This window comes from Diaporthe amygdali (genome assembly GCF_026229845.1).
Source record: "Diaporthe amygdali strain CAA958 chromosome Unknown NODE_4_length_2575358_cov_65_588622, whole genome shotgun sequence".
Classification (NCBI taxonomy): Eukaryota; Fungi; Ascomycota; class Sordariomycetes; order Diaporthales; family Diaporthaceae; genus Diaporthe; species Diaporthe amygdali.
Genome location: NW_026517024.1, coordinates 1,396,500 through 1,420,550, shown reverse-complemented (window position 1 = coordinate 1,420,550; position 24,051 = coordinate 1,396,500). Strand labels below are relative to the sequence as shown.

The 24,051-nt window shown below is 54.6% G+C and overlaps 7 protein-coding genes across 7 annotated transcripts; 3 read left to right on the top strand and 4 right to left on the bottom strand.

Moving 5' to 3' along the window:
- Positions 1 to 45: 45 nt before the first annotated feature.
- J7T55_008637 (uncharacterized protein) lies at positions 46 to 2,268 on the top strand (the record flags this gene model as incomplete). Its single annotated transcript, XM_053138976.1, has 3 exons — positions 46 to 447; positions 580 to 718; positions 896 to 2,268. 3 exons carry the CDS (start codon positions 46 to 48, stop codon positions 2,266 to 2,268), a joined length of 1,914 nt encoding a protein of 637 aa, XP_052997912.1.
- A 705-nt stretch (positions 2,269 to 2,973) lies between these two features.
- J7T55_008636 (glycoside hydrolase family 16 protein) lies at positions 2,974 to 4,213 on the bottom strand (the record flags this gene model as incomplete). Its single annotated transcript, XM_053138975.1, has 4 exons — positions 2,974 to 3,113; positions 3,167 to 3,278; positions 3,343 to 3,819; positions 3,878 to 4,213. 4 exons carry the CDS (start codon positions 4,211 to 4,213, stop codon positions 2,974 to 2,976), a joined length of 1,065 nt encoding a protein of 354 aa, XP_052997911.1.
- Positions 4,214 to 7,354: 3,141 nt separating this feature from the next.
- J7T55_008635 (MFS siderochrome iron transporter 1) lies at positions 7,355 to 9,355 on the bottom strand (the record flags this gene model as incomplete). Its single annotated transcript, XM_053138974.1, has 4 exons — positions 7,355 to 8,051; positions 8,129 to 8,381; positions 8,456 to 9,069; positions 9,132 to 9,355. The coding sequence occupies 4 exons, from the start codon at positions 9,353 to 9,355 to the stop codon at positions 7,355 to 7,357; spliced, it is 1,788 nt and encodes a 595-aa protein (XP_052997910.1).
- Positions 9,356 to 11,310: 1,955 nt separating this feature from the next.
- On the bottom strand, positions 11,311 to 13,639 carry J7T55_008634 (sterol esterase 2; the record flags this gene model as incomplete). Its single annotated transcript, XM_053138973.1, has 2 exons — positions 11,311 to 11,892; positions 11,969 to 13,639. The coding sequence occupies 2 exons, from the start codon at positions 13,637 to 13,639 to the stop codon at positions 11,311 to 11,313; spliced, it is 2,253 nt and encodes a 750-aa protein (XP_052997909.1).
- Positions 13,640 to 15,006: 1,367 nt separating this feature from the next.
- On the top strand, positions 15,007 to 19,401 carry J7T55_008633 (uncharacterized protein; the record flags this gene model as incomplete). The annotated part of the gene is made up of 3 exons (XM_053138970.1): positions 15,007 to 15,181; positions 15,248 to 18,668; positions 18,726 to 19,401. 3 exons carry the CDS (start codon positions 15,007 to 15,009, stop codon positions 19,399 to 19,401), a joined length of 4,272 nt encoding a protein of 1,423 aa, XP_052997908.1.
- A 594-nt stretch (positions 19,402 to 19,995) lies between these two features.
- On the bottom strand, positions 19,996 to 21,290 carry J7T55_008632 (uncharacterized protein; the record flags this gene model as incomplete). Its single annotated transcript, XM_053138969.1, has 2 exons — positions 19,996 to 20,769; positions 20,871 to 21,290. The coding sequence occupies 2 exons, from the start codon at positions 21,288 to 21,290 to the stop codon at positions 19,996 to 19,998; spliced, it is 1,194 nt and encodes a 397-aa protein (XP_052997907.1).
- A 1,106-nt stretch (positions 21,291 to 22,396) lies between these two features.
- On the top strand, positions 22,397 to 23,975 carry J7T55_008631 (uncharacterized protein; the record flags this gene model as incomplete). The annotated part of the gene is made up of 3 exons (XM_053138968.1): positions 22,397 to 23,176; positions 23,306 to 23,841; positions 23,918 to 23,975. 3 exons carry the CDS (start codon positions 22,397 to 22,399, stop codon positions 23,973 to 23,975), a joined length of 1,374 nt encoding a protein of 457 aa, XP_052997906.1.
- Positions 23,976 to 24,051: the final 76 nt, after the last annotated feature.

Sequence of the window (24,051 nt, the reverse complement as noted above, 5' to 3'; positions counted from 1 at the left end):
CTCGCCATTTTGACCATAGACAATGCTCGCGTGGTGCTTGTCACGATGTTCAGCACCCGCAGCACAAGGCTGTTGATATTGGCGCTCCTCATTACCGTCGCCTTTCTCTACGTCGGCTGGGAGCGGCCGTTGGCATGGGGTGGCTTACCTGACTTCGCGAGTGATCCGACAACTGGAGAGGTGGCGGATGGGAAGGCAAATGCGCTGCCATCCAGTGGTGATGCTCTTCGTCCACCCGCGTCTTCCATTCCGGACCAGAAGGAACCAGAGTCCTCGGGCCAGGATGCACCGAAACCAAGCAATGACTATGGTGGCGATGGGGAGGAGGAGGCTGGCGATGACTACGATTTCCAACGCCCGACGAGCCCTGGAGATATTCCGCCCCCGGCCCCAGCTAATCCCGGGAAAGTTGACGAAGGAGCTCCAGAACCGACGGTGGACTGTCCTGTGAGTTTTGAGAGCTATATGCTTAGCCAACCAGGGCCCAAGTCCACAGGCAGTCGTCAATTTCCACTAGTCCGTCCGCCTCTAGAATGTCGAACTTTTGTGGTCCCAGAATTGGAAGAATATATAACGAAGATGGAGGCGGTGATCAAGGATCCAGATCTGTACCGACTGTTCCAGAACAGCTTCCCGAACACACTTGACACCATGGTCAAGTGGCATGGCTACGCCCAAGAGGACGGAAATGATACGACGGAGGAGCTGAGCTATATCAGTAAGTATCCCACGAGCGTATCCCTTCTATCCCAGGAAACCACGATGCTGGCAATATCTTGTACGAGAGGCATCGTCCATCGGCTTCTTTTGAGATATCATTGCCCTTGCTGAAGGGCTTTCACGTCTCCCTTTATTCATCTCCATGCCAGGGACTACTTTACTGACACACTTGTAGTTACTGGAGATATCGATGCTATGTGGTTGCGTGACAGCGCAAGCCAGCTGTACTCATATCTGCACTTCCTCTCACCGGAAGCCTCTTCAGTCAATGGCAACATCAAGAGCCTGAACTCACTCTGGAGGGGTCTGATCAATTCACACGCTCGCTACATAATCATCTCTCCATACTGTCACTCCTTCCAGCCGCCTCCCGAGTCTGGGATCCCACCTACCGTGAACGGCGCCTACCACAACAACAACCCCCAGCCGGGCTACAACCCGTCTGAGGTCTTCGACTGCAAGTGGGAGCTCGACAGCCTGGCCTCCTTCCTCCAGGTCAGCTCCGGCTATTACGAGCGCACCAAGGACCTAGCCTTCTTTGGGCGGTACCGTTGGGTGGACGCCGTCAAGGCAGCCGTCGACGCTGCGGCCGCCATGAGGGTGGGGACATACGACGAGGAGGGCCGGGTGTTACCTTCGGCGTGGAGCTTCACGGGCTGGACGAACAGGGGCTCGGAGACGCTCACCAACGACGGGCTGGGGAACCCGAGCAAGACGAACGGCATGGTGCGGACGGCGTTCCGCCCCAGCGACGACGCGACGATCTTCCAATTCCTAGTGCCAGCCAACATGATGTTTGCGAAGTACCTGGAGGAGGCCTCCGTCATCATGGAGGGGCTCGCGGCCAGCGGCGCCTCAATCCCGGGGATGGACGAGGAGCAGACAGCGCTGGCGGCGAACCTGACCACGGAGATGCGCGAGCTGGCCCTGGGGATCCGCCGCGGCATCGACCGCGATGCGGTCGTCGAGCACCGCGACTTCGGCGAGATCTTCGCGTACGAGTGCGACGGCTTCGGTGGTGTCAACCTCATGGACGATGCCAACATCCCCAGCCTGCTGGCGATGCCGCTGTTCGGGTACGCGCAGTCGCGGTTCGAGCTGCCCGAAGGCGTGGCGCGGCGGGACTACGCGAAGATCTACCAGAACACGAGGCGTTTCGCGCTGTCGCTTGCTAATCCCTACTATGCCAAGGGCCCTATGATATCTGCCGTCGGAGGCCCGCACCTGGGTCCTGGGAAGGCGTGGCCTATGGCTGCACTGGTGGCTGGCATGACAGCCTTTGACGAGGACACTGGGCTTGTCGGGGCCAAGGGGAAGGGAGGCGTGGAGGAGGTGGTTGTGGAGCAGCTGGGCATGGTTCTCAACTCGACGTCTGGCATGGGCGTTGTCCACGAGAGTGTAAACTCGTGGAATGGAAATGCCTTCACGCGCGCGTGGTTCGGCTGGGCAAATGGCTTGATGGGCGAGCTGATCATTAGGATTGAAGAGTGGGAGAGGAAGGCTAATGAGTTGAGCGGGGAAGGATTGCTGGGTAGGAGTTGGCAGTAGCTTCATGGGATCGGAGCCGCTTTTTAGGCATAGCATTGGGGGCCTGTACATAAAAAGATAGGGGACATGCTCAAATTCTTAGATTTCATGGGCACATGCTCTGAAGTTACAACAGGTTCGAAATTCAAAAGCCATCAAATAGCATTCTTGTCACAGGTGCCAGATGCAAAGTCAAGTCCTTGATGAACCAACATGATCAGTTCGCCTGAAGTTATGCCACACATGTCCCCATGAACTTTTTCACTTGGACCATGAGAGACAAGCTCGCTTTCCAGAAGAGAAGAGTGTATCACTGAGACTGGGTGGGTCGATCTCCATGTCTGTTCCTGCTAATGAAGACTCAGGAGCTAAATCCAACCAGTTCACAAAGCCGTTTGTGTCACTTAATTTTCAAATACACAGGGCATCGAAATTGTCAGGAATCCCTGGGGATTGGTATATTTCATGTAATGCATCGCACTATGTACCGTCATCCTGAGGCTCACAACCTTCCCTAGTCAGAAGACGAAAGCTCAAGATGAAAAAAGAGCCATATCTAAAGAAATGCCCATCCATGCAAACAAGTGGTATCAAAATGGCATCTTGCCCAATGTTGTAGAATCAGAAGAAGAAAAGAAGTAACCCCCGACATCCCCCTCATCCTTATGTCCATTCACGCCAGGTAAACGACGGCAGGTGAGCACCTACGGCCTTCGACCACTTTCCTTAGGCGTGGTACTCGCGTGGCATGAAGCGCATGCCTCTCTTCGCATAAGCCGTGGGAGCACCTCCGAAGCCTGTTGTTGTTGGGGTGGGGGTTCCTGTGCTGCCGGACTTTGAGTAGACTTTGATCGAGTTGAAGAGCCCTGTTGATGGTCAGCTGCTGGATTAGGCCCTGGGAGATGATGAGAGAACTTACAGTATGCGTCTACGAACGCGTTGGGGTCTTGAGCCGCGTATTCCTCGCAGGTGGCTGCCTTCGCAGCGCACTCGGCATCCTCGGACCATTTGAGGCCAGCCCATTGACCACACTGCAAGTCTAGTGTTAGCTAAGTGGCCAGGGAATTTCGTAAGTAGGGATGGAAAGAAACTCACGAAATCAGTATTGATGGTAATCCAGTGCTCTTTGAAGGTGTTTTCGATGTTGCAAGTGCTTCCTCCCACGAAGCTGGCCAGGGGAGTTCCGAACGTGGTAGGGTCAATAGTCGAGTTCGAGGACGTGATCCTGTTCTGCATCGTGCTGTTCCTGGGGAAGAACCACACCGAGATGGCCTCGTTATCCCAGAGCATGGCATAAACGCCACCGCCTTGAGCATTCAAGCCTTTGCCAAAGTTGCTGGTGCTGTTGGTCGTTTGGGGGCAGCCAGTCCCACCACTGCCGGCGTTGCAGTCTCCAGTCTCGCTCAGTTCCGTGCCATCAACAGTGTTCCCCTTGGTCATGGTGCAACCAGCGGCTGTGTGGAGAGTCACTTGGTTGGACTGCTGGCTGTTGACGCCTTCAATGATGTCGATCTCGCCCTTGTTCGGCCAGTCCGCATTATAGGTCCACAGAGCAGGCCAGGTGCCGCATCCCTACGTGCGGGTCAGTATCTGTTGGTACCAGAATTAATGGTTTTTGGGAGGTACTTACGACTGGCATGTGCACAACATCTGCCACGAGGAGCATTTGGGTGTAGGTCTTCTTGCTGTTAATGCGCGTACTGGCACGTCCATTCGCAGGGTCCACGGTCTTGTGGTCGCTGCCCACGTAGATCATGTCTTTGTGGAAGCCCGCCAGTCCCTGGGAGGCAGCATTGATTCTGTTTTGGTACTGGACGAAGCCATTGGTTGGGTCAGCCTCAGAGAAGAAGTCGAAATTGTCGAAAAAGTTGGCTTGGTCGTAATTGTCAGTCAGGGTGTAAGTCGCTCCTGCCACCAGCTGGATGGCAGCAAGCAGAGTGAAACTGATCTTCGCGAAAGAAGGCATCTTGTCGAAAGATATGTACAATGTCGAAAATGAGAAGGTTCGAAATGATCGCCCGAGACCGAAGAAATCGAGACTTGAGGTGAAAAACTCTCGAATTTGAGGCTGGCTCTTTGTATGACTGCTTGCCTGTCGAAAAAGAGACCCTGACGCAGAAGCAATTCTGAATCAAGTAACAGGGTGAATCAGACCAGGGCTAGAGTTTGGGTGACGAGGTCCGAAGGGGGACAAATCAGTCTCGAGGACTCTTATGTGACCAAGTTGGATCTTAAGTATGAAATGACTGTAGAATTTGAAGAATAAGGCTATTGTTGGGCCTGCAACGAATAGCTCTCTACCTTCAACAATGGAAACCGGGGTCAAGCACAGTAAAGAAGGGAACCTCGACCAATCAAGGTCAGAGCCGTGTTGAAGGAGTGACGGCGGAGAAAAGGGAGGGAAAAGTTGAGAGATCAGATGGAACCAGCCACGCGGTCCAAGACGATCAGTGATGCCTGGGTGAGAGTCTCGACCTTGCGAGAAACGCCCATGTGCCTCAGACGGGAATGTGGTGTTAAATAGCCTGCACAAGTAAAGTCGCGCAGAGGAAAAGTGGATACGGCTGGCTTGCATGGAGCTTACATGGCCCAGATGCCATCCACAAGTTTCCAGTCTCAGCCAGATTGCGCTGTCGCCTAGATTGGCGAGTAACAGGCACGAAGGGACCAACGGACAAGGCAGAGACGGGCGTCAAGCGATGTTACCCACTTGTCTTCCCCCCACCCCTGCATCTGGTGGTGCGGCTCCCCGGCAGATCAGCGCGCCATCCCTTGTCACCTTGTCGCCCTGTCACTTGTCACTCTGTCTCCCCCTTCCCACTTGTCCACATGTGGGCGTCTCTAGATCAGGATGGAGAATGAGAGGAGAAGGGATGATTCACAGTGGGGTCCTACGCAGTGCCCTGATGAGACATGTGTGTGCGGTGAGCTGCTTGACGGAAGGTGAGCCAGCCACTCGGAATGTCCAAACAGAGGGAGGGAGGTGATTTTGTGTACAGCTTGCAGGGATCCCACACGTCGGTCTGTAAGTAGAGACGAAGAGAGCTGGTCCCCGCAAGAAAGTTCCTCACAGATTATCCCATAACGGACAGGAAATTATCCCACAGGAGGTTTTCCCAATGGAAGGGGTGCTACGTGCCTGGTCAAATCGTGCCCGAACATGGGGTCCCTGTGAGCGGTATACTGTATACGTGTAATGGGCTGCGTTTGTGGGAGCGGCTGGGGTGCCGAATGGACCGGACGAGTTGCATGAGAAACATTTGAGACAGGGTTCAAAGCCAAGCACTGACTCTATTCCCTTTGGGATGATCGACAGTAAAACAGCGACAGGGGCTGGCGATACGTGAGACCTGCCTAACAAGCGTGTGTGACCGAGACCAACTAGCGCATACGGGGTCGTCTATCTGGCTCGGCCGGAGTTTTGACTGTATGAACATCTGAACACCACCACCACGAGCGAAACTTACAATGTCCGGAGGTAACAGCCCGGCCCAGGTGGGAAAGAAACGGATGTTGCGATGTGCAAAGAAGCTCTGCCTAGGCTACTAGGCACCGCAGAACCGTGAGGCCGGCCATGTTGGGACTGACCGAGTCAAAATCCCTTCAGAGGCCAGTTGTGCCAAGTTGATGGTTGGCCAGAAAGGCCTGCAGTGTTGGGCAGACATCCGATCACAGGAGAATGGACTGCTCCATTAAACAGGCTGAAGTGGGACACAGGTCCAGTGGGGTGAGTGGGTGAGAGGGTGAGTGAGCAAGTGCGTGAGTGAGAGGGCAAACCTGGTGAGGTGGAGGTGAGGTTGAAAGAGACAGGGAGGTCAGGTCGCGTTTGGAAAAGGTTGGCGGCTCGGCCCCTCTGGGCGGCTGATTGGATGGGGCTGGTTGCTTCTCCCTCCGCACGCCAGGCACGTCAACCGCATTGGCTGGACCAGGGCTAGGGGTATGCTTGTAAGTCCCGCATGTACCACTGTATAAGCGACCCCAGCATCCGTGCACCAGACCGCCGTTGGTCAACTGATCTGCTGGACGCACATGTTGGTGAAACAAGAGAGCCTCCGATGTTTCGAAACATCCGCCTGCCTCCTCTTTGACGCTGATCCTCTTCCCTCAAAGTCGGAATCACAGAGAAGCAAGGCAGCTGGAGTTGTTTCTCGACCTTGGTCCTTTCAAAAATCCCAGGTAGGATAGCCGGGATAAATAAGCAAACCAAGAGAGCCCCTGTTGTGACTGTCGTGGCCGGTGGGCATGATTGTGCCCCTCAGTGGAACCCCTACCCACGACCCAAACTGCAGCATCAACTGGCAACCAACGGATCCGAGCATCTGTAAGCGCTTGCGAGACTATTCGAAATGTGAATAATCCATAATCAATTCGTCTTCTTCTAGGATTCTCCATATGAAATACAGATAGTCTAGTTAGTTAGGAGTAGTAAACAAAGCTTTTATCTAGAAATGTTGGGAGACATCAATTGATTGAACTATAAAAGCTCTGTGGCTAAGCACTCTAGGCTTTTCTCAGCTGCTTATCTCTAATAGTCAGTGATGTTGGTGAAGTAGGATTGGATGGGACACTGGACGAGAAGCATTTTTGAGAGACTTGCTCTATGTTTCCATTTCACGATAACAGCCAGTTGAATGGAGACCAGCAAAAGATTTTCTTCAATCACGGCTCGAGTCGCTGTCGACTCATGCCACTCGTGAAATGGGCTCTGGCCCTCTCGTGGCTCTGTCAGGCCATAAGTGTTGGACTAGAAGACATCTAAGACCTACTTGTATCTTCCAGAGCCTTTCGGGCGCCCTGTAACACTTCGGTACATCAGCTAAGAAAAAAGCTCAACTCAACCGAGTCTGAATCCGATCATTGAATTTGAGCTGGACGGGGCGGTCCTCACTTTGACTCCCGTTTTTTGTTGTCAGTTAAATCACAATTACAATTACTTCCTGATTTTCTGATTTTTTGGAGGTCCGCGAGCGCGAGCATGTCCAAGGGATTAGGCCACTAAACAAGTGCTGCTAGAGGGCCTGCCATCCCGCCCACTCTGTTCAGCGCAGACACCAAATTCAGTGCTTGGTTGAGAGAACTATGGCAGCCGAAAAGCAATCGATTTGCTTTACCATACGTTGCCCTTAGTCTGGCGTCCCCTCTCCTGCTCGATCTTCTTAACATTGATGTCGCGCCAGATGAAGACGACGACCGCCAGCAGCGGGATGAAGCAACCACCAGCAATGACCATCTTCCTCTGGACGTCACTGTACGCTTCGATAATAGCATCTCTGATAGGGCTACCCATCGGGTAGCTGAGCTGCGTCGGCAGGCTACCGTAGATGGCCGACGACAGATTCTTGCTGTCGTCGGGCAGGAACTGCTCGAGCTTCTGCGGCAGGACATTGGTCCAGATTGCGCCCGCGATGGCGAAGCCGATGGCGGCACCGATCGAGCCGAACATCCCGTATATGGCGTACACGACGGCGATCTCCTGGTGCGACACGGCGGAGAAGACGGCGATGTGGGAGGTCATGGCGAGGATGCCGCCAGCGGCACCATTGAAGATCTGGCACATGGCCAGGTAGCCGACGTACGCTCCGGGCACTCGGAAGTGCGTGAGAAGTCCAGTCCCTAGGGCGATCAATGGGAGACCGGAAAACACTGCGATGTGCTTGAACCGTCCGAATTTGGCGATGGCCACACCCACGAAAGGCGAGAGGAACGATGACATGAGCGAGTAGGAGTTCAGAATATAGCCTGAATTTGCGATGCTGAGGCCGTGGACAACTTGCAGGTAGGAAGAGTAGTATGTATCCCAGCAGCTGGTTTCCATCATCAGTACCTGGAACCGGGCAGAGCCCTGCTGTGATAAAACACATGGTGGAAGGGAAGTACTTACTATATCGAGATGAACATTACTCCATAGGTCATTGAGGCACCTAAGATGGTCCTGTCCTTGAGGAACACGAAGGGCAAATACGACACCCGTGCAAAATACTTCTCCCAGACAGCGAACAGAACCAGGGACACTACTCCGAAGATTATCATGCAGATAGGGCCGGCATCAGCCCAGCCTTTGGGGAATGATTTTGCAAGACTGAAGGGCAGGAGGATCAAGGCAAAGCCAGCCATGGTTAAAAGCATGCCCACAACTATGTTATCATAGAGTCAGTCTTCGGATCCAAGAATGCAATGGATTCAATTGTAGAAAAGTGCTGAGACGAACCATCAAATTCCCAAAAGTAGAACTGGAAGGACTGCCAGAATGTCCTCCCGCTGTCCTTCTTGACCAGGATGCCCATTTTCTTCGCCTTTCTCTCCTCGAGGACGAATATGACAAACATCGGGATCGAAAAGCCGGCCAGGATGATGGCGAAGGATCCAAACGCCCATCGGAAGTTGACATTGTTGTAAAACAGCTCGGCGATCTTGGGGCCCGCGAAGGTCGTGGCGATGGTCGGGGTTGTGTTGATGCCAACCATGATCATCCGGTTTTTGAGCGATGTCATATCCGCGATTATGATGTCGAGCGTGTACATAAAGCCAATGTGACCGACCCAGAAGATGGTCTGCGCCGCAGCGTACGTCTCCACGTTCTGGCACGTCGCCTTCATGATCATACCGATGATGATCAATAGCAACATGATGGCGAAACCCTGAGCGCGGCCCCAGATGTCAATGATCTTGGCAATGGTGAGCTTGGACACTCCGCCCACGATGGTGGAGACGACGCTGGTGGTGGCGAGCAGGCCGTGGCTTCTGAAGGCAGACGTCACGTAGGGCACCAGCTCGGACTGGACGGACTGTAGCAGCATGTCGACGAAGGAGACGAGGTAGATCCTAGAGTTGAAGGAATAAGCTTGAGCCCTTCTTTGTGTTGGGTTTCCCGTGGAATGAATTACATGGCAAAGATGACCCAGAGCATCTTTCTGGACCACACGGATGCGGTCGCTTCTATTTTCCTAACACCCGCCTGCTTGCCCTCATCGTCGGAATCTGGCTTGTCTTCGGAGGGATCGTGGTCATCGTCCACAGGGGCGACCTTCTCGGCATCGTGTTCCGGCTCGGCCCGAGTTTGAGCGACGTGCTCAGGCACTTTTTGAGCCTTCATATTGTCGTCGAGCATGGACGTTGCTTGTCGAAACTCTCACACGCAATTTCACACACGTAGTTCAAGCAAATACCGTGCCCTCGAGAAGGACGGCAACAGAAGTGGAGAAGGAGGTTACACGAACTCTCCGTTGAGTCTTCCCGGGTTCCCTCCAGGCGTCACAAGATCTATATATCTGCTTCGGTCCTGCACACATCACTGCGAGAGTCTGCAAGCCAAGCCATTCGGCCCGCCCAGTACTTTTCCTACCGCGAGTGAACTGACCTCGCCTGGCAGGCGCCGCGTCACTTCCAGCGATTCCAAGGCTTGGCTCATGAGGAAAAATTCTTCTTTTCAATAAGACTAGCATTCAAATCCTTCATCATGAATTGATACAGGCAGCGAAATAAAGCATGTCAGTGTTACGAGACATCTTCTCGAGAAGCTCACCCAGGTAGGAAGAGAAAAGCCGTGAGGCCGAGTCCACCAGCGCCGATATCGCCACCGTGATTGGGCAACCACTGCCATGGCTCTCACCACCAGCGATTATCAGACCATCTGATAAGACAACGGATGAGGATCTGAATGGGCCCGTAGGCCGGCCATTACGTACCGAGGTGGGGGTGTCCAGTGCCAGCGGCGAGGTCCCGAGTTAATCTTGACCTTAATCGGTATACTCGGCCGGGTCGTCGACGGGCAAAGGCCAAAGGAAGGTAAATCTCGGGTCCATTACTCTCTCGCTTAACTGGCCAAGCTTCATGGTTTCCAATCCTTCTGGAAGCTTTGGAATCGGGTACTCTTGCGGAGTTATCCACCTATCATGAACACTCAACATATGAATCGATCGTCTCGTGACATCCAGACCGCAGGTGAGCAAGTTCTGGAGCATTGCCGAGCTCCATTTAGTCTTTCTTGCATCTGTGGGAGTAGTGGGAAGGGCCACCTTTGCGGATGCTTGAAGCGTCTAGATTAAATGATCAATCTCAAAATCCCAAGCACTTCTCACCCAGTGACAGAAGTGGGCTCCGACCTCCTGGCACCGGAACGCTTGTTTTAAGTTGGGGAGGGGGACTGTGACATGTCTTTCCGGCAGCTGAAGGCCTCATTTCACGCATTGGAGATATTTAAGGGACACAGGACAATCGCGGTGGTAAACTTGGGAAAATCTCACTAAAATTCATACCTTTTGACTGGTATGAAATGACTGGTTTCATATAAGAAACTAATTTCAATAAACAGATGAGAAAAAGAGAATTACGGCAGATTTACTCTGAACAAATAGAACTTAATAGGATGATAAAATTCCATATTCCATTAAACTATTTATTATATTTTCTCGACAGTGGAGGGTTAGATTTCCTGCGTTGAAATTTGCCTGCCGCTGTGTTGTCCTGTGTGTATATATCTGTGTGTAAAGCGAAAATCCTAAAATTAGGTATAACTTGACGAGTACTTGGCACTAGAACAGCTTCCTATGGGATCACATTTTATATGGTAGTCTCCTGATAGATGCTCCCTAATGTGTTAAACTGGTATATAGTAGTTTTGTCTGATAACTTCTAATAGGATCACCTCCTGAGGTATATCCTTCTATTTGATAACTTGCTGTCCAACAACTTATTGGCTGTGGGATACCACATCCTGTGGAATATTTCACAATATTGCATTTACCCAAGTAGGTGTTGTCCGTCCTTCTGAGACATTTCAGCGTCCTCTTGAGAATCGAGCCCATCTTTAAGATCCTTTAGCGAATTCGTTCGTGGCAATAATGTCGCGATTCGCTATGCATACGTAGCAAGTAGTGTATTAACATCTGTCTGTGTAATTCGCTGGCAAGGTGCCAAATCTAATGCTATGCGCCCACAATAAAAGCCAACCTGAACGCCGGGCTAGTCTTGACATTCCAATGCCTCATACATACCCAGGCAGCAATATATCCAAAGGGCTTGTATGTGTGCCCGTCGCCAAATACGGCATGCCTCGTGAGCTCGTTACTCCGTCGTTAACTCTTCGCTGCTGCTGCCAGTCCCGCTCTCACCAGCCACTTCCCTCCCACCCTCGATGCCGGCAGATGCCTCGTCGTTGAGCCCTGTGTCCTCCCCTGTCTTCCGATCGTCTACCCACTGCTCGACATCTTCACATCCCTTGGGCACCCGGCACCTCGCCCGTTCGTTCTCAGGGCATGTCCGCCAGAGCGTCTCTCTAACCTCCTGAAACACTTCCTCCTCGGCATCCATCGCCCATATGACGTCTAGATGCTCGTACTCCGGGATCACCTTGCTGTGCACTAGGCGCGCGTGAGGCTCGCGGCCCCGCTCGAAGCGACGCAGGAGCTTATTCCCGTCCACCAGGTTGTCGCGGCCGCAGACCCACAGTGCCATCGGTGGGCTCTGCGAGTTGTACCACGCAGAAGATCCTTTCGGCCTTCGGTGGTGGTGGCGGGCTCGGTGGGTCGGTGAACGTGGTTCGTTTGTGTGGACCTCAGGGGGCACGGTGGCAACTGGGTTCTGAGACTCGTCCTCGTCCTCAAGCTCTTCGGCGCGCCATTCTTCCTTTGTGGCGAGAATGCATTTCTGTGCAGTGATATTAGTCTGGAAACGGTGCGTGGAGGAAGCAGGGCCACCACAAGCGAGGGGACCATTGACTTACATGCTTCGCAAAACACTCGCGCCCTAACCACCATCTCATCGATTCTGCACTGACGTAGACAGGAGCAAACTGAAAGAATCTGTTCCTGAGGCCCCGGTCCCACCTGGTGTCCGTCCAGTCGAACAGGAATGAGAAAACCTTGTAGCCCAGCCACCCGTATATCCTCCCAGGCAACATCCCATGCATGGTCAGCATAAATGGTATAAAAGCATGAATACCAAACATCATCCGGAACATGGCCGGAGTGATGACACGCATAAATTTGAAATACATCTTCCCAATCAACGGGCCCGCGTAGGCAGCTGGCGCCAGGGCGCAGAACACAGAAAGCTTCTCCCCGAGCTCCGGCCTCTGCTCCTTCGCCAAGGCGACGAAGGTCTCGGTTGTGCCCTGGGAGTGGGCTATTAGACCGATCTTTGAGAAACCAGTCTCGAATAGCACACGAGATGTTAGCGCAGGCAAGTCGAAGACGCCCATCTGCCGGATATTCCAGCACCACATTCGCGGGTCGGAGTAGTCCAGCAGCACGTGCTTCGGCTTAAACCCGCAGCGGTTGTTGCCGAGCCAGACGTCGTATCCGGACTTGCACAGCCAGAAGGCGAGCGACTGGTCGTCGTTCACGCAGTACGCCCCGGCTGACTGCAGCAGGCCGTGGATGAGCAATACTGGGTATTTCCGCGGCGCGTCAGCGTTTTTCAATGCCCTGGTTCGCCGCCTCTCCCCCGTGAAGGGATCGGGACCCCGCGGTAGGCGCTCCTTGGCATCTAGCTCCTCATATTCGCGAGGGTCATAGACGTGCCACAGATCGATAATGAATCCGTCCTCGGTCTGTACCTCGAATTCCTCAACATCAAGGCCGACCCGTCGCGCGTAATAGCCCACATCGCACTTGATCGGGTCAGGGCCACCCTCCGTGGGAAGATAACCCTCGTCATCGAGCGTGTCGTTATCGGTCAAACGTCGCTCTTGATTCGAGGCGCGACGCTTCCACTTTCGCTCCTCCTCTCTCCTGGCGTCCCGTTGACGGATTTCCTCCTCGTAAAACGGCCGGGCTTTATCCGGATTCTGAAACGTGAGTCTCAGCAAGGTGTTCTTGACGACGAGCGGGATGGTGGTAAAGAGTGAACCTAGTACGATAACTCCCAGGAACGACAGGCTCAAGAAGAAGGAGGAAACTCGGAAAGCCGCGCAATGGATATTTCGTAGTATCGACGAGGGCCCGTATAGCGGCAGCGGGGGAAAGAGCGGGTTGGTGTGCGAGGGCGGCATGGCTCGACGCAAGGAGCCCTCAGACGACTTTTGCACCGAATTCCCATTGCGCACGGAGGGGACTTTGACTACTTTGTGCGGCTCGCTGGGGTCGTGGGAGCCGTGGGTTTGAAGAGTCTCGTCTGTACTGCCCCGCGTGATTGCGGGCTGATCATGCTCCAGTTCCTCCTTCAGGATGTTCAGTTTGTGCGCCTCTTCCAGTGGGACCCCTGGCAACCGGTGTCCATCGGTCGTGGCAACGACGGGGTCTCGAGGCGTGACGAAGAGGGCCTCGGCGGCGACATCCTTTGAGTCGTCCTCCTCTGGGTGCTTATGCGATAGTTTCTGTGCTTGCTTCGCGAATTCGACGGCGGAATGGACTAACGGCGTCGAGCTCGAGCCGCTCGCATCGTTCCCTGTCATCGCTGTCGGTCGAGCTTGCGATCGGTTTCAAGCAAGACAGAGAGGAGAGGGGACGAAAAGCAGCCACGGGGACGCGAGAACGGGGAAGGCAGTACAATGAAAGCGTGTAGAGTGCTGGCAGACGGGAAAGACGTCATGAGATATACAAAAGACTATTATTCTCTCTAGTTCAGGAACGGAACTGGTGTACCCGATAGCGGGCGTCTAAGGCGATGGTCTAGATGCGCAATAAGAAGAACGAAACCCCCTGACTACAGAGGACTAGAGGGACGAGGGCCACTCATTTCCCGGGGGCGCCTATCGCGGATCAGCGAGGGACTGTTGAAAGGAAACAAGAGTCATTGAAATGGCGCGAGGTCAGCGCTCGAGAAGAGCGCGGGCTTGTGCTATGTGATAGAAATAATATGGAGAGAAATGTACGGTGCTGCAATGGTTGGCCCATAGTGAGAGATTTCGCCCCTGCGTCATCATGCAGGGGGCGTCGAAATTTTGCAGCCCGCTCGACTCGCTCTCGCTAGTCATCTCAAGCATGTGAAGATCAAACCACCATGGCTGCGGTGTGTGTTGTGTCACGAGACAGGACAGAAAAGAGCAGAATGTCCACCGCCCCTTCAAGATGTCGGCAAAGAAGATATGCTGGGCTTGGACTCGCTGTCGTTGCGACGCGGACTTCAACGTTCTGCTGCCATTTGCAGATGCCAGACAGGACGGACAATCGAAGAGGGTTGCTGCTGCACGATGCAAAGTATCCGGCACAAAGGAGACGAGTATATTGCAGACGGGACGGATGGCGCCGACAGCTAGATCATAGATCACTTACATATGCCAGGTGGTTGAGTTTGGTCTCCATAGATTTCGATATGGGGTATGACTTGAGATAGAGTTTCCAGATGCAACTCTACACACAGACATTTTGCCGGCTGCGTCTGTCGGCGCGCGTTGGAGTCGGGTGGGCAAGGGTTGGGTTCGAGTTGGCCGGCTGCGCATTCTGCAGCCCGCTTGCCGAGGTTCTCCAGCACAATCGGCAGGGGTCCACCCAACGTCCCTCTACGCCGAACAATTGATTCCGGGACGACTTGATGCATGCCTTTCTACATGCAGCACGTTCATCTGGTGTTGAAGACCTCTAAGCCGTCTGCCGAATCAAAGACAAAGTCCAATGCGCCGTGCGATAGCCTGCTCCCTGCCCACCTCCTGTCCTCATCGTCGAGCATCAAGATCATGAGCTCCCAATAAGCAAGCTCCATAGCTGTGCGCGCGGGGCCGCCGTCCATCGTTTCCCGACTCAAGTCTCTTGACATACTGCAGCTGCAACTTCCTCGGCCTCTACTCCTTCGTCCTCCTCTATCTTATAATACCTGGCTGCCATGGCTTCGCTGCCACCAGTCGACCTGTCCCATTCCCATCGGAAGCGCAAGAGGAGGCGGAGGCACGACAAACCAGCCATTGCCGCACGCCTCGTTCTCGACGACCATGTCAAGGGCGACGTTGGGATATTGTCCGAAGACCTGTTTGCCGACCTCTTCCCCCACTTGAACTACGGTAGATCTTCATGACTTCCCTCGTTTTTCGATACTAGGATGCTAATGTGACTTCCGACTGCTACAGAACCCCGACATGACGAAGATGGCCCCCTTGTCCCCGACGTGCTCCACGTTGCTCTGGCCCCATGGGCACCCAATGCCTCTGCTGAGACCACGAACTGGACCATAGTTCCTGTGACCCAGTCTTCCGCCCTTGCACATTCGACCCTCCAGTTCTCTCCCTCCTCCCTGGCCCTCCAGAGCTTTGCGACCACCCTCCAACAAGTTGCACCATCCAAGCTGTCCAGCCACAGCCGAAGCGGAATTGAGATATTGGTTCTGGATGTGGTGGCCCTGTCACTGGATACTGTCTTCGTGAGCCTCGAGGGTGAGCTTGCTAAGAGGTTGGAAGACGGAGAGGGAACTTTCTTCCGAGACCATCCTGATGCTACCTCTGCCCATTTCAAAGGCAAGGGTACTGCAGCAGAATCGTCTCCGGATGGTCGCCTGAAGGCTGCTATACGCATTGCCCTGGGCACGTTGAAAGTTGTCCATGCTGGAGACCTGTTCCCACTGCCTCTGCCACCCCACGCCATCACCCATGTGCCCCCGAACCCGGGCAAGGTTACGCTTTGCGAGCCCGTCGCTCAAGGAATACTTTCCCCTTCGACCAAGATCGTCGTGTCCAGGGGCCGTACTCACTCCAAGGATAGCCGTACTCCTTCCGCCATGTCTTCCTCGCAGAAGCTCAATGGCGTCGCCGAGGATGACGACGACACTGCGAATGACCAGTTCTACTCAGCTGCGGAGGAGCGTTACAGGACGGGGGCCGAAACTCAGACCGAAGAATCTGATGTTATTACGGAGACTGAAGAGTCAGAGCTTTCTTTAGACGAGCACGATGATCTGTCAGACGATTCGATGGACGACTTAATATCCCTCCAGGCCCCGGCCTTGCCTGCAACGGCTGCCAGCGGTATGTCGACAATAGCTGCCGGCACGCCAATGACGCTGGGACGTGGACGGAAGACAAATGGTGTCAGCACGCCTGGCTCAGTCTTCTCGACCTTCACTGCCACTACTGCCAGACTCGATCGACCTCGTGGGCGCCTTTTCAAAGCACAGGGTCTCATGAAACCCATTCCCCCGGAGCTTCTGCATCCGAAAGTTGTCCCGGCGGACGATGAGGAGGCACGTGTATATGTCGACATCAGCAATTTGACAAGAATCGGCTGTTTCTCTGGCGACTGGGTGAGATTGGAACCTGCCCAGGAGCCACCTGCGAATGGCTTTGGTCAGTTTGGCCTCGGAAGCTTTGGTGATCTAGGTCAGGATGAGCCAGACTGGCGACCTGTCAGAGTTTTCGGACTGCCAGAAGGGTACTCGCAGCGACCTGTGACGAGAATTGCACACTCCAAAAATGAGGAAAGACGACCTTCCTTCTTTGAGTCGCAATTGCAAAGACCGTCAAGTCCTGCGGTATATGTTTCACCAGTCTTGCTGGCGAATCTTGACGCTCCACCCTATCTGCGCATAGCACCTTTGAAGAGGGGGTCACCAGTCTTAGCGAAAAACCCTTTGTCCAAGTTGACTGGCTCATCCCAGCCACCATACGCACGCGAGGTCACTTTGCGGCATGTTCGAACCCCCAAGTCGGTGGAGAGAGATGTGCAAGTAGCTGTCATGGCTGGCGTCAAGTGCTATTTCGAGAAGAAGACAAGGATAGTCAAGAGTGGCGACTTGATCGCATTTCCTATCGATACGCAGCTCGGAAGGACACTCCAGGACTCCGGCACGGATAATATCGCTGTTGATGACATCTTGTCTTTGGCGGCATCAAATTCAACAAATCGAAGACAGAGTCTCAAATTTGACGAGGTGGTCTGGTTCAAGGTCACCCATATCGTCTCTTCGAAACGGGAAGGCCACGAGGAAGAGCCTGAAGAGGATACATGGGGCTCCGTCGCATGTATTGATGTATCCATGACACTTTTGCGGCAAACAGGTTCAGTGACCAGCCGCATACCGGGTGTTAAGGACAGTACTTGGAGGTATTACCTCGGCCTGAGAAAGCCGCCAGATCGGGCTTTGCAGCATATGCCCCTGGCAATTATGGAACCAGAGCGCCCACAGGTCTCACCCATACGAAAACGTTTGCGTGAACTTCTATCCGCAGCGACTAGCCAGAGGGCGATACAACTAAAGATGCCACCATTGGCGATTTTGCTGGTCTCCACGCAGAGGAACATTGGGAAGGCCAGTGTTGCAGGCGATGCATGTCTCGACATTGGTCTTCACACTTTTGTGTTAGATGCGTATGATATCGTAAACGACGCAGGCTCAGGAGGCAGCGATGTGAAAACTGAAGGCTTCTTGAAGAGCCGAGCCGAGCGGGCCATGAGCTGCGGCCCTGAATCTTGCTGTCTACTGATCAGACACATAGAGGCTCTTACCGCTGACAGGATGGTGTCGTCAATGAAAGAGATCTTGGCCGATGCCAGGGTAGTCATCGCTACAACGACCGAAGTGGACAAGGTACCCGATGGCGTCAGAGGACTGTTTACCCACGAGCTCGAAATGAGAGCGCCAGACGAAGGCGAGCGAGAAGTAATATTGAGAAGCGTCATAGATGATCGAGGCATTTCTCTTGGCCCCGATGTCGACTTGGGCAGCGTCGCACTCAAGACCGCTGCTTTAGTCGCGGGTGATCTAGTCGATGTTGTCGACCGAGCCTTGATTGCCCAGAGGTCACGCCTCGAGAAGCTCACCTCCCAAGCGACGGATACAAACACCAAGCTGACCGTCCGCGACATACAAGTCGCCGGCGGCCCATCCTCACGCGGTCTCACACCAGCTGATTTCGACATCGCCGTGGAGGCTGCGCGCAAGAATTTTGCAGACGCCATTGGAGCACCCAAGATCCCGAACGTGACATGGGATGATGTTGGCGGTCTAGAAAACGTCAAAGATACCGTTTCGGAAACCATTCAATTGCCTCTCGAGAGGCCCGAGCTGTTCGCCAAAGGCATGAAGAAGCGCAGTGGCATCCTATTCTACGGACCGCCAGGCACGGGCAAGACGTTGCTTGCCAAGGCTATCGCAACTGAATACAGCCTCAACTTCTTCAGTGTAAAGGGTCCCGAGCTGCTGAATATGTACATCGGTGAGTCGGAAGCCAATGTCCGACGGGTTTTCCAGAGGGCAAGGGATGCCCGGCCGTGTGTAGTGTTCTTCGATGAGCTGGACTCCGTGGCGCCGAAAAGAGGTAACCAAGGAGACAGTGGTGGTGTCATGGACCGCATTGTGAGCCAGCTCCTGGCTGAATTGGATGGAATGTCGAGCGGCGAGGACAGTGCTGGAGGCGTGTTTGTCATCGGTGCCACCAACCGGCCGGATCTATTGGACTCGGCACTGCTGAGACCTGGTCGATTCGACAAGATGCTGTACTTAGGGGTGTCGGACACCCACGACAAGCAGCTGAGGATCTTGGAGGCACTGACGCGAAAGTAAGTGGAACCAAAGTTTCCCTCACCTGAACACAGAAACTGACTAGCGATCAACAGATTTACGCTCCATCCAACAGTCACCCTGCGCGCTGTCGCCGAGAAGCTCCCGTTTACCTACACAGGCGCAGACTTCTACGCGCTATGCAGCGACGCCATGCTCAAGGCTGTGACGAGACAGGCCGGCAAGGTGGACGCCAAGATCACAGCCCTCAACGCCGAGGCGGCGGCTGAGGGCAGGAAGCAAACCATCTCGACGGCCAACTTCTTCGACCACCACGCCACGCCGCAGGATGTCGCCGTGATGGTGACCGAGGAGGACTTCATGGACGCACACAGGGAGCTGATCCCCAGCGTGAGCGCGGGCGAGCTGGCACACTACGAGCGGGTCAGAGCCACTTTCGAGGGCGGCCGGGAGTCCAATGGTGGGGCGAACACGACTGCAGAAAAGCCAAAGCCTGCGCCGCTCGCCCTCGGGCAAAGGACGGTGTCGGCGTCCTCGCCGCGCAGTGCAAGAGGGAAGGCCAAGTCGATGGCTACTGGAAAGGGGAAGGGTAAAGCCGTCGCCACAGGCAGTGACGGCGAAGATGCCGAGTACGAGGATGACTATGGGGTCGAAGCCGAAGAGGATGAAGGAGGCGGGGCGAATGGCGTCAGCAAGAACAAGGGGAAGGGAAAGGCGGTTGCTGGGTTCCAAGACGGGACGGCCAGTGATGACGAGGGATTGTATGACTGAGTGTTTTTCGGTCCGGACTTGGTGACGAGGTTACTGGAAAAGTAAATATGGATATGATGACAATGTTTATATAGCTCAGAGAACTTAAACCTCCGTGCATGAATCCCCCATGGCCCCACTTTGTTTGATCATGTGCATTTGCGTGGAAGTAGAATGTGTCTACAACCATAGACCACCATCTCAGCTGAATCCTTGGTTTCTGTTCGAAATAATAGCACCTGTGGATTTTCCTCTCGATTGATGTAAGTTTCTATTGACGCAAAACATCTCTGTGTTCTCTAGCCCCATCGTAGACTCTGTGAGCCAGAGCAAGCAGAGTGGGAGTGAGTGATCGAGAGAGAGCCCATATAATTTAGCTATTGCTGCCCTGTCCAGCCGGCAATTAAAAGCAATCTGGGAAGGGTAGATGATTACTCTGACCACCTCATTATCCACCACTCTCTCAGTCAATACATAGGTACACCTAGTTTCCCCGGTTCAAAAGCGCATGCTTGCCCAGTCCCCTACTCCTTGCTACTGATTATCAACGCCAGTTGAACACAGCTGAATCAAGATTGTGCTGTAATTTTGTGCATTCTGATTGACCTGCAATGATCATGCCTTGCCCGCCTCCTCCTTCTTGGCGTCCGCTCCCTCGTCTGCCACAGCAGCCTCCTCGTCGTCCTCCCCAGGCTCCTCCTTGAGGGTCTCCCGGATTTCTATCGCCTCAATCTCTTCCTTGCTCACACTGGCCACCCTGGCGCCCGCGAACGTCTCCTCGCCTGACGAAGCCGGCGCCTTCCACGTGGCCGTCGTAGGGCTCTGGACCGATTGCAACGCCGCGCCTAGGCTCGCGTCCTCGCTGCTCTTCCACGCGCCGCTCGTGGGCGACTGCAGGCCTGCGCCGGTGGCGGCGGACGACGTGGATGCCGCAACGGACAGCTGTGACATCTCCTTCGTCGGCGGCTCTGCCGAACCTGACGCCTCCGCCGCCTCCGCCGCCTCCCCGCCCGCCTCGGCCTTCTTGCCGTGGACCTTCTCCCTCAGGGCCTCCAGCTTGGCCTTCTTGGCCTTCTGCGCGATCTCTTGGGCCTTTTGCGCCGCATCCTCCGCGACGCTCCGTGTGGCGGCCTTCACTGTGTTGTTCGACGAGTTCTTGAGGGCCTGGGCGATCTTGTTGGCGTTCTGCTCCGCGGGGCTCTTGACCCGCTCGGGCGGCGGCGGCGGGTTCAGCATGGCGGGCGGGTAGGGCGTCTTGTCTTCGGGCTGCTTGTACTTGGGCACGGGGGCGACGGCGCCCTTCTTGGGCTGCGTGAACTCGTCGTAGTAGATCTTGACGTGCTGCTTCAGCTCGCCGTACTCGTTCCACTCCTCGATCTCGACGATGTCCTACGTCGCAGAAACAAGAGCGTTAGCACGGGGCAACCCGCCCAAAGTAGTTCAGTCGGAGAAGGGGGCGGGGGGGCCCCAAAGAGGACGGGCAGACTTACGCCGAGCACGATGCCTGTCTGTACGAGCCCGGGCAGCCTCCGCGGCCGGCCTTCGGCGGCCTTGCCTGCGCGGCGGCCCCAGAGCATGCGCGCCTTCTCATCAGTAGCGACGTCGATGGCCTTGAAGGGCACGCGGTTGGCGCGCAGAATGGTCTCGAGGCGCGAGGTGGCTGTGATGATATGCCTGTTGCCGGCGGTCAAGGAGGTGTAGATGTACAGGGCTGGGTCGGTGCTGTAGTTCTTTGTTTTCTTGACCACCTTTTTGACTGGAGCCGGAGCCGGAGCTGGGGCATCGGCCGAGGCTTCCGCCGGCGTCTCAGTAGATGTTGATCCCTGTGCTGATTCCTGTGCCGGGGCTGGAGCTGGTGTTGAGTCTGGGACAGCCGAGCTGCTGCTTGCTGCTGCTTCCTCGGATGCCATGTTGGGTGGTCTGACGCTGTCTGCGGGGTGTATTGGAGGCGGATGGGTGGTGCTGAGGTGTTGCTGGTATCGGCTTTGTCGCTAGAAACGTGGCTCTTCGTTGGATGTTCCCAGAGTGGTCAATGTTGGAATGGGGGGCAGGGAGAGTGAAGCAGATGAACAAGGGTGAGATGGCACGGAGGGGCCACTTCAGAGAGCTATGGGCTCAGAGAGATCAGAGATGGCCAGCCTCAGCCTGAGTGTGTGGATCCTACGTTTCACCAAGGGGCCCGGCCAGTGGCTTTGGTCTCTGCCTGATAGACAGGTGCAATCTACAAATTCGCAGCTCTCTCGGCCTTTCCCATGCTTTCCCTGTGTCTGCAAGCTATTTTATTGTTGGAATGGCATATATTCCTCCTGCCATGAGGCTTGTCGATGCTGTCCTCTGATTGTCTTATCGATACAGTATGACGTACTCAGGGGTCCAAATTGTCAAACCTCGGTACGCTTGGGGTCATCTAACTACTTGCTAGTCTAATGCTTCACTGCGACACACTTGAGCCTCCTACCTAACGAAGCACTCAGATGGTTATCCAGGTACGCAATAATCAGCGATGTACTCATCAGCATGCGAGAAGGTCATCAAATGACGACGTCCTTCGGACCCGGCATGACCGATGTGCAGCCGTCCATGAGACATTTCGAACTCATCTGCATGAAAGCCAACATCGTAATCTGGCCTTGCACCTGGATCCGGGAAACGAACAACGTCTGGGTTTGTCTCGAGAGGCCCACGCAACACAAAGCCTAGCAGCAGCAGATCCTGCAAATTCGCTCAAGAGTTCTTGAATACGGGAGTGGATTCTTCCCATGTCTTGCTTGAGGCCTGTAACGACCTCTACTCCAACAAGACAATATTGTTCTCACATGTTCCGGCGCGATGAAGGCAATGCTGCCACACGTGTGGCACTTTGAGTCTGTGGTTGAAATGTACCCGGTCATCGCATGGAGTGCCGTCGAGTTGTGAAGGCATATAAGAACGGGTCGAAAAGCATTGAATGTATTCATATCTTGCTCACATCGTTCTGCGAACTTCTCGAATATCTAGATCAGCTTTTGAACTCAATATGTGCCTCCTCGTTCCTCCAAGTAAGGGCTCCAAGGGAGCTAAGAACGCGAAGTCAAAGGGCAGCCCACAGACCAAACCTGCCCAGGTCCCTACCGTACCAACATACAGCCGGATGCCTCAGCCCAAGCCCTGCGCCTTCACATCGCCGTCCACTGTGTTGCAAGCTGAGTATCTTGTCGAATACCTCAAGGACAGATACCCAGGCGAACTGAGCACCTGGGAACAGTATAGCCACCATCTTGATTTGCGCCAATTGGATGAACACATCCATGCGCAATTTGACCAGGCGAGATCTGCAACCGAAGTTGTCAACAAGGATGTCAAGGAAATCCAGGAGCGCCTAGACAAGATGGGAGAGACCTTGAAGGGAACAGATGAGACTGCCAAAACTGCGAGAGAGTTGGGAGAAGAGGCGAAGAAGAGACGGGATGCGAAGGTGGACGAACAGAGGCAGATGAAAGAAGAGGCGGCACAGAGAGAGCTTGAGCGCTTGAAGGGGCTGGTAGCCAAGCAGGAAAAGGAGAACGAGGAACGGAAGCAGAAGCAGGCCCAAAAGAAGGGGCTCGACGAAGCAGATCTTATGAAGATCCTCGATGAGCGCGACATGCGGCGAGAGTTGGAGAGACTGAAAACTCTCCAGGAAGGCGCAGTATCCAAGCATGGCAAAGACTGCCTCGGGGAGGTTGATCTGGTCAAGATTCTTGATCAACGTGATCACGACCGAGAGCATGCCAGACTTCAGGCACTCGAGAGCAAGAGACCCAAGGACATCAAGCAGGTGAGCCGATGGAATGACACGACAACTCGCTCCAGCGAGCGCAGCAAGAGTCACCATGAGTCAACTCCCTTTCTCGAGAGCGTCCATTCACCGATCACTAGTCAATGACCACTAACTCTCTTCTTTTAGGACGATGGAAAGTTGCAGGAAGTCCGATTCCGCGAGATCCTGAACGAGAATGAACAGCGAAAGGAATTTGAGAGGCTCAAGGCCTTCGAGGCGGAAGCTCTTAAGCACAACACCTATGGCCATCCGAGGCCAAGCGACACTGGAACCGCGAGTCTTGCGGATATCGAGCGAGTGATCGACAAGTTGTTGGAGAGTCACAACCTGAAGCAACGTCCTGAAGGGAGCCCTGAGACTCTGAGGACTGGACGGGAAAGGGACACATCGCCAGCACCCAGACCTAATCACGAGGCCGAGACCCAGCGCACCATCGATCAGATCCTGGAGATTCTCCTGCAACGCCAGCACATCGACAAGGCGACCGAGCTGTTGGAGCGCCTGCTGTATAAGACAGAGCACGACAGCCGCAGTGACAGCCACTGGATACTGACCGAAGTCCTTGGCTACGTGGATGAGTACCTCCTGCCTGAGCATCGTCACAGCGAGCACGTCCGGCCGGGGTTTTACCACCATCATGGCCACAGCGACATCAATTGCAGGTTTGGCTGTGAAGCACCAAGTACGCGTCTCCACCCCCACAACATCCGTAGCTCGCCTCCTGCCCAAGATCGCCAGCCTGGATCTGGCCCGTCAGGCCGCTGGCAGACAGGCCGCCCCCGACCTCGACCTGTGAGACCGACCGCGCGTTTCTGGGAGCCCGAGCCTCATTGCTGGCATGAAAGTCCACATTTCTGAGGTCTCACGCCATT